General features: G+C 30.0%; 2 protein-coding genes across 2 annotated transcripts in view; one reads left to right on the forward strand and one right to left on the reverse strand.

Annotated features, from left to right (window-relative positions):
* LOC103572920 (F-box/LRR-repeat protein 21-like) overlaps nucleotides 1–14,727 on the forward strand; it is a 30,999-nt gene that overhangs the window by 13,589 nt on the left and 2,683 nt on the right. The gene's annotated exons all lie outside the window — the stretch shown is intronic.
* LOC103570947 (transmembrane protein 185A-like) overlaps nucleotides 6,354–14,727 on the reverse strand; it is a 48,779-nt gene continuing 40,405 nt past the window's right edge. The window contains exon 6 of the mRNA XM_053739671.1: nucleotides 6,354–6,614. Coding sequence (XP_053595646.1) covers nucleotides 6,409–6,614 — 206 coding nt within the window. The 3' untranslated portion in view covers nucleotides 6,354–6,408. The remainder of the gene's footprint in view (nucleotides 6,615–14,727) is intronic.

Below are 14,727 nucleotides of genomic sequence, written 5' to 3' on the forward strand. Positions count from 1 at the left end.
TCGAAAATATATCTACACTAATGTTTTCGAGCTCTTTGAGGTCGAAAACAGCGGGAAGTTTTGGGGCCGGCCCGCAGGGTCAACCGACGCCCAGATTTTTGTTATGTAACTTATGTGTAAATAATTAAATTTTTCAAATAAAGTAAAAATTATATTATGACAATAAAATATTTTAAATTATTAAAAAATATGTTAATTAAATTATCTATTTTTAAGAAAATATAAAATACAGTTATCAAAATAACAATCTTTAATGATAGTCGTAAATTTTAATGTCTTTATTTTTGTTAATAAATGTTTTAATAGAAATTTTATATGAATTTAAATTTTCTTATTCCGATCCCTACCCGCGTATAATGTTAGAGTTACCTTTCGAGATCTACCTTACCTTCAGAGATATAAAAATTAAAAAAGTTGGTACCGCTGTATACTCTAGTATAAAGTTAATTTGGTATAATATACTGCTACCACTAAATCGCACGAGCATAAACCTCCACTTGCTACAACTTTCGATGCTACCAAGTATGTTGGCAACATACAATCGCTGACTCGAAATTATTGTAAACTTAAATAAGGCTAGACAAAAATTCAACTGGCATTATCAGCAAACTGCTCGCAATTTATTTGACTCATTTTAAAAAAAGTATAAAATACTAATGCATTAAATTATCGTTTTTTTAATAGATTAGTGACTATTTTTCATGATAGCAACAAATACACATGTAACATTTTATGTCCGACTTAATCACTGTATGCAAATACATAACATCAGTTAGATGTACAACTGTTCATAATTTGACATCTTTCTACATTACTAAGTCACCATCTCGTACTGTTACTATCAGCCATCTGTATTTAAAGGAAACAACATTAAATGCAACTGACTAAATACAAATCTGTCTCAAACATCCACTAGAAATAAATACAGTCATTATTAACATCATTTGACTCTTAACTATACCGGAAATAATATTCAATCGAAATACTTTTCGACTCGAAAGAACTGGTTGTTAGGACAAAAAGATGACACCCTCCCTGATAGCCAAGTTGGCGAGAAACTGACGAGAAACTTGCAGCCGCAACTGGACACCAAGTTGACCGCCAACAGTTGGTACCTCCAATAGTTGATAGACATTTTCTGAGAAAGTTGGTGGCAAAAGTTGCTTGCAAAAGTTGGCAATCATAAGTTGACGGTAAGTTTCCTTTCAATTTCCTCAGAAACTTGCATTCCGGTTGTGGCTCCATACTAGCGCCAACTTTCTGAGAAAGTTGGCGGTAATTTTTAACCAAAAGGTGCAAAAGCTGAAGTTGTCGATAACTTGTCGTCAAGTTGGTCGGAAACTAATGAATGACCAACTTTTTTACGATCAACTCGTGTTATCAGGGCTAGTGCATGCGTCCTGTAACTTTGCCTCGTGGCAATTTCCAGTGGGTATAAGTAGATATTGATTTATCTCTCGTCGTCCAGTTACCGTAGGCAGCTACCAGGTTCTGGTTATCTCCCGAACATGACGTTAAAAACATTTACCGGATCACGGTTACAACGGAAAACGGCCAAAAGTTCTGTATTTGAAATATATTTATTTTAAACATAAAATATATGTGAAATATATGTGCGTATATTTCACATACATTCTAATTATATTTTTTTTATATTTTATTTACATGCCACATACATGATGAAATATATTTTGTATATATTTCATTTCCATGGGGTACCCTAATAATGATATAATAAGAATCAAAAGTTTCACAAGTATATTTAAGTCCATTTAAAATTTTAATAAAAATTGTCATGGTATTATCACACCATTATATATAAAATGCTGATATTTCATTTTAATCCATTAGCATAATCAATAATGCGATACTTGATGGAGTGCCCTAATACAATTAAAACAAGTTAGTAAATAAAAAATGGTTTGTATTCGAAGCCTTGAATTAATTTTTTAAATTATTTCAATTTTATAGAAATCGATATTCTTTTAATTTTTAAAGCAATCGCTGAAAATTTTTAATCGGAATGAATTGGTTCCAATCGGAAAATAATATTTTTATTTTTACGCATTTTTGTCCTGACGCGATCCTTATCAGGTTAACCTTATTTCAAAGAAGGTCCCGATCAGGATATCCTGATGAAGAACTGATGTCGATGTAACGCTTAAGACCCATGAGATCCTTAACAGGATTGCCTTATCGGTTCCTTACCAGGATATCCTCATCAAATCCTTATCAGGGTTGCCTTATTAGTAATTAATTTAAAAAAAATATTAAATTGCGAAAAATAATAAGAGAATGTTAATTTGATCGGGAATATTATCTATTGTATTGAGGGCATTAGTCAGAGGAAGTAAACATTTTTTTTATTGACGAAAAAATCCCGATGACTGCTGGGTTCGAACCTGCGTCCTTCCGATTCGAAGTCCTTAATGCCATCCACTGCGCTGACATACATATGTGATCTTGTAAGGATCGATATTATATTGACTATGATGTCGAAAAATAACCCATGAAGAAGTAAAAAATCCGTGCTACAATGATTGACGTGATTTTTATATAATATTCATTGGTACTTTGTTTAATTTTTAGCCTGTAAATAAAATATTAAAAGGGATTGGATAACTTTTTTCTGAATAAAGATGTCCTGATGAGGTCCCGACAAGGAACTTGTCAAGTTTGCCCTAATAAGACAAATCTTATATTAACCTGACAAGGTGCTTATGGTGCTTCAGGCAAATGAGGAAAAAATTCGAGTCGTGATAAGAGCTTATGATTTGTCGGGAGAACCTATTGCAAACAATCTGGAATTTGCTTACAATGAGCAGCAACAACTTATAGCAGGAATTATTTAATTAATTTATTTGTTTATTAATTAATTAATTAATTAGCTTGTAGCAGGTACAGTTGATCTTTGCAATAGGTTTTTCTAACAAATCATTAGCTCTTGAAAACTAGTAACAGAATTGAAAGAAAATTTTTTGCACACTCGAAGATCACTTTTTCCTTTAATTGAAATTTAATGGGTATTGTATTATCATAAACAATGTATATTTTTATCAATAAAGTAATAATTTTTGATAAACGGTATGAGAATCTCAAAATCACAATTATGAGCGATATTCTAATGCAGATAGAAATTAATAGAAAGATTAAATGCGAAATATGTCATAACGAGAGAAAAATATTGTTAGAAAAATCGTTAATAACAATAGTTTAATGTTAGTTTTATTACTTCAAGTATGAAAACTATTTTTTTAGATCATAAACGTTCCTAGAAAAATTTAATTCAATGGGTTTCATACATAGTTACATTGTTTTATAAGCATTTTATAATAAATATAAATGAAAATTCTTAGAAAAAATTAGGTTCAAACGACTGCAGTAAAAAAGTGGTTGATTTTTTTTATTCGATCAAAAGTTACTTTTGTAGAGAATTGCATTCCCTACAAAATGGCACCTTAGACATTTTTTAATCATTTATATTTAATAAGTTATAGAACATTATGTTGGGACAAACAAATTTTTTTTCGGAAAATTCTTATTTACGCGAGCGCTAACCGAAAAATGGACAAATTGAGCTGAAATTTTCACACGATTTTTTATTTGAATGACACAACCTAATTTTCGTATGGGACCGAAAAAAAAAATATCGATTTCATTTGGCACAGTCTAATTCATATATAGAAACAATCGAAAACTATATATTCCCATGTATCGTCATATATGTCCCATATATGATCTACATATGACCATATATAATTCGTTTTTCCCGGGATGTTTGAAATTTTCATGGTCACTTTTACGTATGATCATATATTATTATATATACCTATATATAGTTACATATGGTCATATATAGAATTTGAGATGTATAAAATTTTCATGGTCACCTTTATGTATGACCATATATTATTATACACTAGTCCCAAAAATTAAGGGATCAAAAAAAAATTCGAAATTTTTGGGTGATTTTCAACATGCTGTAACTCGGTGAAAAATGGTCGTAGAAAAAAAAAAAAAGTAAATTGTAGCCTCAAGTTTCTAGTTTTCAGATCTGGCCCTCAAATTTTTTTATCATCCATGGTTCTGGAGTAATCTTAAGCAAACCGACGAAAAAAAAATTTCAAAATTTTTACTCGTCTTTTAACAAGTCTATGGGCTTCAATAAATTTTTTTTGATAATCTGACCATATGACTCTTTTAGTAAATTTTATGCCCTTCAATTTGGCGGCCTCAAAAAGTTTCTACGACGAATTGGCGCCGAGTTATCATTGATCAAAGCAAAAGAGTCCATTTTGGCTTTGATAATCAATAACTCCGGACGTATTGGTCGTACAGAGAATGAAAGTAAGGTTTTAAAAACTGGAAAACATTCTCTATAAGACAAGATTAGTCGCTTTTGATAAAAAAATTTTTTTTGAATCGATAATGTTTATTAAAAAACAGGACAAAATTCGCATATTTAAGGATATTCGGAAATCTTGCTATAACTTTGAATATAACGGATGAACAAAGGATATCGTCGTTTTGTTTTCAACCTCAAAGTGTCCTTAAAAAGCCCTAAAAATTTCAAAGTGCTGCGATTTTTCTTTCTTAGTGCCCCAAAGCTTTAAATTTATCGATTTTGCCAAAAATATCCATAATTGGTAGTTTCTCGGTTTTTGGTAATTTTTCCGATTTCAATATGTTTTTTTCACCAACAATCTTGATTTCTTTGATCGAAAAAATTGATTATCGAAAAAAATTGAAAAAAAAAAATTTTTTTTAAATTTTTTTTTTTAACTAAAAAATTTTTTTTTTCGAAAATTTTTTTTTTTTATAAATTTTTTTTTTGATGTATCCGCAAAGATTTATAATTATCAAAAAAAATTCCTCAATTTTTTTTTACCGCCGGCATTAGCGTTACCCAAAGCGTACCTCGAGGAGGTTCCTCGGTCGAATTTACGCTTCTTACACACATATTCTTTCAATCTTACATAGCTCAACTAAACTTAGTTTTCACTGTCGGTTGTGTAGCCTAGTCGTTAAAGCGTCGGTCTTCCGTGCGTAAGGTCCCGGGTTCAAATCCCACTAAAGCGGGTGCGGTCATTAATAAGTCTAGTGTTTTTTCTCTAAATTAAAAATTTCTAGATCGATTAGGAATGCAATTACTCGCATATTTGATAATCTTTGCGTCACTAAAATAATTTAAAAAAATATATACTTTTTTTTAATCCTTTAATGTTCTGGAAGCGCGATTAATCTCAGTGTGAGCGAAACGGAGATAGCGCCAATTAGAACGCAGTATTTACTTGTGTAAGTGAGTTATGATTGTGTTAGTCTAACCGTGAGGTTCCCTCTTTCTGTTATTTAGTTCGGCGCAAGTGTCGCGCCAGTGCCGTAGCTAGCTTGTTTATAATGTACATGACAACTTTTCTGTCCCCCTTTGCTGGTTATACCAATTACGGTACTGGCGTTCATCGCCCAAGCACTCCCTACTCTTCCAGCTTTTAAATCAAAATTGTGGTGGTGTTTCAAGGCCGAACATTATAGGGTTAATGTAGTTAAGAAGGTATGGGAGTTAAGGAGATCCACGCAAAGTAGTCAAGTTTTTAAAACTTCCTGAAAATTTGTAAATTTAATCTACATAGCCTAATAATCAATAAAAAAATTAAAAAACAGTAGGTTTCCCGGATATTTTATGAAATAATGAAGTTTGAAAATTGTAATTTTTACATGTAGTTAAATGGAGGTTCCACCAGCCGTGTATTTGGTTAAGAATTTAATGCAATTAGCGATTTTAAAAAAATTTTTTTTTTATTGAATTTGATAGAAAATTTAATAAGCTTTCGATTAAAACAATAAAAAAAGTAGGTTTCCGGACGTTTTACGGAGATATTTTATATTTTTTATGAAAAATCACAAGGAACTTTCGTTCTTTAAATTCTCGTATTTGACTTGGCAACACCGCTTGCGCAGTGACCCAGCGCATAAGTCACCGCGGTTTTTTAAATGCTAGAAGATCTTAGTCATTTTAGTTAGACAGTAAACATAATTTTTTTTTAAAGTAAGTTAAAAATACAAAGATACTTACAATTCAAAGTTGGAAATCATTTAATCGATGAGTGAGGAATATAATTTAATTAACAAGATTATGTAAATAAAATAATATATTTCTTTGTAAAAAAATATACATTTGTACGCAATTTAAATATTAATTATTAATTAATAATACAAATTTTATAATATTAGATTATGTTTTTCACAATAAAAATAGTTCATTGACAAAACTAATTTTATGATTGAATGTTTGCTATTTACTATATTTTGAAGCAACAAAATGAAATTTAAAAATAATAATTGTACGAGTAAATATTTTTAAAAAAAATCCGATCATTCAGCCAATAGCATTGAGTAATAAATGTATACTTACTCATTTTTTAGACATTCAATATCAATCGTTATTTTTTTTTCTAATTGAACTGATTTTAGACAACTTTCATTAGCGACTACTTTAAATGCTGGAGTGACTAATCTTACATACTTTTGAATCAAAGATCCAGTCACATGCGGAATATTTAAAGCTGAAAGTATTGTATTTATGTGAGCTTCTCCAATGCCTGCATCAATCAAAGCTAAAATTAAAATAAAACAATTAGGAGTATTTTATACATCATAATAAATAAAATAAACAAATTTTTGTGTACAAAGTTCAATTGACATACAGTCGAGTCTCGTTATGAACCCGCATAAAGGGGTGTAGGGGAATATAATTCTAAGAATTTGTGTACCCCCACTCTGTCAGCGCAGGCGACAGTCGTGAGTTGAACTTCCCCTACTTTTTAAGCGTGTGAGTGTGTACGTGATTGTTTCCAGTATCTCGTTATGAGTCCGTTTAACTTGAGTGTTATGTTTCTTATATGTAAATAGGACTAATATGATAAATAAACTCTTAATTTCTTTTCATGAATATACGGACTCATATCGAGACTCTGAAATTAATTTTTTTTTTCACGTTGTGGAGGGGGAAGGTCTTCCGTGGAAATCCTGGTTCACGGACTCATAACGAGCGGACTCATAACGAGACTCGACTGTACTTACCAATAACTAGCTTAAAATTTACATCATACAGTTGAGTATGATCTGTATGATGTTTATTAGTGTGAACTTCATGAATTTTACAGCAACTCAAACATTTAATGCAAAAAATATTCGATAAACCAAACTGTTTTTCACTCTGAATATTTTTAAGAGATAAGGGAATGTCACATTTGAAACACCACAATTCTTTGGCAAGTGTATTTATTTCAACTATTCTTCGACCCCAATCCGTCAAAATTTGTTCGTGAACTTTAGATTTATTATATAGTGCCTCGTATGTTCTTTTTTTAGTAGTTTTAATAAAACGTGTAGAGAATTTTCCAAACTGCGCTCGCAAATTATGCCGGTTTATCTGAGACATGTTTACAAATAAATAAATGTCAAGGTTAGAGAACTCTTGCGGTGTTGTCAAGTGTATATCGGTAATTCAGAGTTCTCTATTTTTTTTAGTCAATTAAATAATTATTAAATGTTAATAATTATTTAAGTTAAGATGCATAACAAAAGTATTTCTACGTATCATTTTTTTTAGACATTCTTTACACTAGCAGGGTACTTGGATTTCCTTAAGTCGAAATAATGAGATCAATTCAAGATTTTTAGGATCGATAAAAATCTATTTAATACGTGTTGTGTTAAAATTTTAGAGACCTAGGGTTCACAGTTTATTTTTAAAACGAGATTTAATATAGGTAATGTTACATTGTAATGATATACCAGATCTCACACCTACTCTTGTTTCAATAAATTTCATGATGAAAAAATAATGAGAAAGCTCGGAAGAACTCATTGTGTAATAAAAGAAAATTGCAAAAATTATTGAAAAAATAAAATCAAGTTGAGGGTACTTAGTTAAAAAATTAATTTAGTTTAAAAAATCTAAATTTTTAAAAAATAGTCAGCCATAGCAAACGTGGGTTATGTTGACGGCAACGTTGTAAATGGAGGGTCACGCGAGAACGTTAAAGATTCAATGAAATAGGTTAGCGGAAAAGTCAAATAGGTAAAGAAAAGTATTATAAAATTTTTATTATTTATTATAAAACATAACACAAATATTTACGTAGTTAAAAATAACGTTTTTTTCCATTGCTCATTTTCTTTTTATTATTCAAAAATTTAGCGATGAAGTAACACTCTGTTTGAATAGCATTATTTGTAAACATAACTCAGACGTACACATCACCAACACGAATAGAGCAGTCGACGCATGCGCAACCGCGATAAAATTTGCTGCGTTGCCAAACTTTTTGAAAAATATTTTAAATTAAATAACTTATTATTTTATTCAAATTGAAATTAATTATTAATTAATTTATACTAAGTTAGTTATTTAATGCATAAAAGATTATTTCGGTAAGCTAAATGTCATTAAATCACTCGTAAAAGCTTGTCACGTTTTTTGAAAGTACAGTCTCGAGCTAAATTAATCCTTCTCAAGTCACAGAGTATGGTATATCTATATATATGTATTGTGAGATGAAACGCAGTATACTGACTGTACGTCTTAAAATTCCTTAAAATTTCTATACCTAGCCATGTTAAGTCATATATGACCATATCAAGCTATGTATGGTCATACATGGCTATACTTGGCCACGTATGGTCATATGTGGCCATTAAGGTGCGTCATTTCGGAGCAACAGTTTTTTTTTTAAGTGCATGTGGAAAAAATCATAGTTCAACACAAAAAAAAATTTTTCGCGCAAGAAAAAAGCTTCTATGTCGATTACAGACCTAGCTCATTGGAAAATTCGATATCTCATTTAACCCTAGACTGATCAACAAACGTAAGCTAACGACTTTGGTCATGTGATGAGGGAATCGCCGCAATGCTTTTGAGAGTGCGACGTTGCCTGATCGCTCTGGCTGTTTTCTATTGGTGTATTATTTCCGGCAGGAATATTTTAAAAAATTCAAACATGAAAAAAACCTTTCAACTTTATTTTTATTAATTTCAAACTCTGATTAAAACAGTAGGTTATTTAAACAAATTTAACATACTCATTTTTTAATTAAATTTTGCTAGTACTTAATTTTATTTAACTTAAAAAAAAACTCAACTATTTTTTTTTATAAATAATAATATCACGTAAACATAGGTTAATGCCTTTGGCAGTAGATAGAAATATTTTAAGGGGGGAGGTAAAGGCTAAATCGTGAAAGAAAATGCTTTTTTTACGAATTTTTTTTAGGCGTATGGACTGAGCTGATTTATTGCAACCTTTTAAACATTATTAAGTATAGATTCAACAACATTAAGTAATTTTTTTATGCAAAAGTATCTGCAAACAAGCCGGTGACAGAGCTTTTCTCAGAACGTTTTTTTAAAATAGACGATTTGCAGTGAGCACTGTATCTCAGCTGAAAATTATTTAAAATAAAATACCACTGAAATTTAGTCAAAGCATTAGATCCTCCCTCTAACGTTCTCTAATTATTTTTTTTTTAATTTTTTGTGGTCATTTAAAACAAAAACTGCTATTTTTTACGAAAATTTTTTTTACGAAAAAGAAGGGAAATATTTTATACGTAGAAAGTGTGTACCAAGTTTGAAATAAATCGGTAATGTAGTTTTTGAAAAACAGTGCTCACGGATTTTGAAAAAGTAGTTTCGAGGAAATTGCGTTTAAAGTTTTAAATGCTAAAAATGATTTAAAAAAAAAATTTTTTTCAACTTACACGAAATTTTTTTTAAAACAGAACTATAGGTTAGAACAGTCACCAAGTGAATAAACTGTATACCTGCACTCCCTTTCCGACCGCCCGTAACTATCGAAGCTACAGTTTTAAAGAAGACCAACTAGTTAACAACGAGAGTTTTGCTCTGACAGACTTCAAATTTGGAGACTATATTCTTAAAATGTGTAGCTATAAGAAAACCAAAAAAAAAAAAAATTATTTTCTTAATCGCAGAGTTCTTAAAAATGTTTATTTATAGAAGTAAATACTTACCTCCACATAACCTTTCATACACAATAATAGCCGGTAACAGTCTGCGCATGAACATGAGAAGTCGGAAAAAGGGAACATACACTAAAGACGGCAACAAATGTTGTTGGGTCTTTTTTGTTGAAAATTTTATTCTTTATAAATTATTATGTCAAGTTTTTTCAAATTTGGCATTGTTTTCTAGTTATTTTCATTTCAATGAAAAATGAAAATACCAAGTAAACAATGCAGAATATGAAAAAAATTTACTTATAATAATTTGTAGAGAATAAAATTGTTAACATATGACAGAGAGACTAATCTTGCCAAGTCTGGTCGCACCTGGTATTATAGTCGAATATTAGGGCGCCACTGGAAGATGGACTCGGCCTTCCAGAACCGGATGTTGGAGGATTTTATTTTAATTAATTTAAATTAATTTGTTACTCAGGGTCGTTCGTAATATTTTGTGAGAGAGAAGAGGAATCGTAGAGTAGGCTGAAATAATGTTAATCCAAATTTTAATAAATTTAAGCACCTTGCTTTATTTCCTTAACCTGTGACAATATTTATTTCTTATGGCAAACTAATATACTTATGACAAACTAATTTTCTTATGACAAACTAATTTCCTTATGACAAACTAAATTTCCTCGTCCCCTGGACGGTTACTTATGGCAAACTAAATTTTCCTCGTCCCCTGGACGGATTTCCACACCCACACAGCCACGTTAAAATATACCTCGTCCCCTGGACGGTAAGCCTTAACATTAGTTTAAAAACCATCCCCTGGATGTATAATTATTTAAAATAAACTTAACATGTCCACCGGACTTAAATCACAGACACAGTTTTTCTTTACTTAAAATTTACCGACTCTACTTTACTTTATTTAACTTTGTGACATCACTTTCTTTTACTCAATTATTAAACTTGACTTTTCAATACAAAAATTTCACTAATAAAATTTCTAGTATAAAATTTTCACAATTATTTAATTCTTATTTCTTTTCTACGATTTATTTAATTCATTTATATTTATTAATTAATTAATTTTGGTTTGGATTTAATTATTAATTAATTAATTTTCACTGACAATTTTCCTTAATTTTGCTTTCAAAATCTGTATAATTAATTTACTCGAGATTTTCTGATAATTTTCTCACTACGTATTTCAACACTCAACTTTATTTACTGACAAAATAATCCATTCTTAAGCTTTACTCGAGACAATTTTATCGCAATTTTCTAGCGTCTTACTTTTGATTTTATAATTTTAATTAGAATTATTTTAACATTATTTTATAAATATTTTATGACTAATTTTACGACTAGAATTACGTCTTAAATTGACTAGAACATTAGGCCGGTGAATTGGCGTCGCAAGGCCTTAATTTACGATCTTACATGCGGACAATTATTGTCTAGAGCGGCCGACAGGCCTGAATATTTTTATTAAGTTATTGAATTTAATTGAATTTATTTATCGAATAATTTATACGGAAAAATTTATTTTATTCCAGCCGAGAGGCCTCGAATGAAATAAATTTAGAGTTACGACATAACGACGAGCACACGACAAAGATTTTACGGAAATTTCGAGACACGTGGTTACACTAGCCGACGGGCCTTGAGTTACCAATCTAATTTATGTAACCAGCAGAAAGATGTTATGTAATTTATTTATAATTAATTCGGCCTTCTAATAATTAAATTAGAGGCCTTAATCAATTATAAATTTTACCTTGAGAAATTCCGACACGCTGAGGAAGGTTTTGTTGCTACTGTCTTATTTCTTCTCGTGATGGCTGGGTTGCCTCTCGAATTATTCTTCCGCCTTCTCTCTCGTCTACCAAATTAAATTTTTCCAATTTATAACCTGGACGATGGTTTTCCGCCTGGTATTCTCGTCGTCTCAACAACTCTCTCTCTCTGACTATTTTTCGTTCCGCAGTCCATTATATCATTTCACTCCCGTTCACTATTCCGGAAACCTATTCCCACTTTCTTAGACTAAGGAAATGACGAACGGACGGGCCTTAGTGATCCATGCGACACCCGGTGACTAGTCGCGACACTACTCGTAACTTACGAAGTCATCGGCCGGTCATTGGCGGGAACGGAATTCAAATTCAAATTTATTTATTATTTTATATTCATTAAAATTACCCTGTTACAAACAATAAAGATCCTATAAAATTTTATGATAAGTCTGATAGTTTCACCGGAAAAGTAAAAAGATCTCGAAATTTGCGATAACTTGATTTCGAATTCTAATAACTTTTGAACAGATGAATTTATCAAAAAATGATAAGAGACCTTTTTTGTAGAATGTTCAAGTTCCAAAAACAATTTGTACTAGTTTATTTGATCTATTGATTCGTTAACAAGTTAAAAATATTCAAAGCTTAAAAAAAACATTTTCCCGTGTTATTTAAATGGGAAATCGAATTTTTCAATGAGCTAGGTCTGTAATCAACATAGAATTTTTTTTCTTGCGCGAAAAATTTTTTTGTGTGTTGAACTATGATTTTTTCTATATGCACTTAAAAAAAAATATTTGCACCGAATTGTCATGTATGATCATATATGGGTGATTCCGTTTTAACTGTGATTTTTTTTATTAAAACTTTTAAGATTTTGAACTTAAACTTTTTCAATTTTTTTATGCACATTATTCATCTATTTTACTGTAAAAATAAAAATCTGAGAGGATTTTACGACAACTTGAAAGTTTTAAGAACGAGAAACAAATTTCAAATTTTGCGTTCCATGGTACTGATATAAAATAAATTCGGTAGAAATTATTTGAGAAAATTATTGAATTCATTTATAAATTCTGTTATAGCATTTAACACATTAATGGTGATAAATAACGATTAACTTTATAATTTATAGCAACTATAATTTAATTTATAGAATTTACTAAAAAATAAATTAATTAATTAGATTAATAAACATTGAATAAATTAATTGTCACTTGTATCAGGTAGCTTTCTAGCATAAAGTGTTGGTGCCATCTGTATTCGAAAAAATTTTAATTAATGATTAAAATAATTTTACAACTAATTATTATAACTATACACTATTTTTATTATTATTTTACATGGTACTGACAGACACGGTACTGACAGTTTCATTTTAAATGACAACTGTAATTATTTGGTTATGTATTTGACAATATCCATTGACTGTAAAGTTTAGACTGGTATTGAGTACAAGAATTTAATATTTTGTTAAAAAAAAAAAAATTAATAGTTAATGAAGTTTATCAATATCACGGTATCGACAAGACAATTTATGAAATACCTTTTTAAAAATTCAGTTCTAACACGACACGAACTCTTGGCCCTTTTTCATCAACTCAGTGTTTGTAAATATTACTCAGGTGACGTACAGCTTGGAACATTAATACCTGGTCACATTATTTCTCACTCGTAGTCAATCTATTGAAATGTATGGTAAGCGTTTGAAAAATAATGTTGGTTACACTGGAGCGCAAGTAAAACGTGAACTTGGCATATTTGTGATGTTGTTAATTAGGATGGCTAGTAGTGGAAGAATTTGACAGTTTTAGGTAAACAAATAAATATAAACAGTGGAAGAGGTTATCTTTAATGTTAATTAATTAAGAGAGAAAGTAGAGCGGCCGAGGTCCGTGAAGTAGAACAAGACACAACATAGTAGCTGCACGCTACCTGACCGTTGAATGTATCCGAGTGCGCATGCTCGCATACATGTGAGTGACAGAGATTTATTTATCACAGTCGACAGTAATTTTAAACTCTAATTTATTATAACTCTAATTTAATTATATTAGAAATACTTACGGCTGTAAAATAATGAAAAATAAATTATTAAATATATTAATAATAAAAAAAAATTAATTCAACTAAATTTTTTTTCATTTTGCAGCTAAATTATAAAATTTTTAAATTATAAAAAAATTTATATTCATTATTGAAAATATATTATAGAGAATAATCTATATTATTAAGAGAATAAGGAAGATTTTGGTCCCGCCATATTTACATGCTAAAATTAGTTAATGTTATTAAATTTTATATCGTTAAAAAGATCTTAACTTGAATTTGTGTCTTTTCATAGTTTAAACTCTTTTTTATTGACAAATATTGAGATAAAGCGATTTATCTATATCATTCGAATTACATTAAAATTACGCGGGAAAAAAAGACGGTCGTATTTTCTTTATTTAAATTAATATTTTAATTTTCTGGCAAGGAATCTTTTTTTTCTGTGTACTTTATAAATTTCGTAGCGATATTTAGGTAGTCACGTAGTGACTGCAGGTTGCTTGTTACAGAAAGCCAATTTTAAATGACATATTTTAAAAGAATTTTCTTTAAAGTCAATTTATCCTCTTTCGTTTCACACAAAAGACACTTTTTACTAGTTTTTGACATCTTAATAAATATTATTTAGCACGTGTTGTTTTGTCACTAATAAATTATTTTCGACTCTACACGAGCATGCGCACTCGGACACATTCAACGGTCAGGTAGCGTGCAGCTACTATGTTGTGTCTTGTTCTACTTCACGGACCTCGGCCGCTCTACTTTCTCTCTCGCACTTATCAAATAGCTCCAATTTTAAAATTTTATAGCCTGACAATAATATTTCATGAACGATTTTTTGCAGACAAGCCTATACAATTAGTTTTGTAATTAAAATATCTTACTTATGATACCAATTTCG

The sequence above is a fragment of the Microplitis demolitor genome, chromosome 5, assembly GCF_026212275.2.
Source record: "Microplitis demolitor isolate Queensland-Clemson2020A chromosome 5, iyMicDemo2.1a, whole genome shotgun sequence".
Classification (NCBI taxonomy): domain Eukaryota; kingdom Metazoa; phylum Arthropoda; class Insecta; order Hymenoptera; family Braconidae; genus Microplitis; species Microplitis demolitor.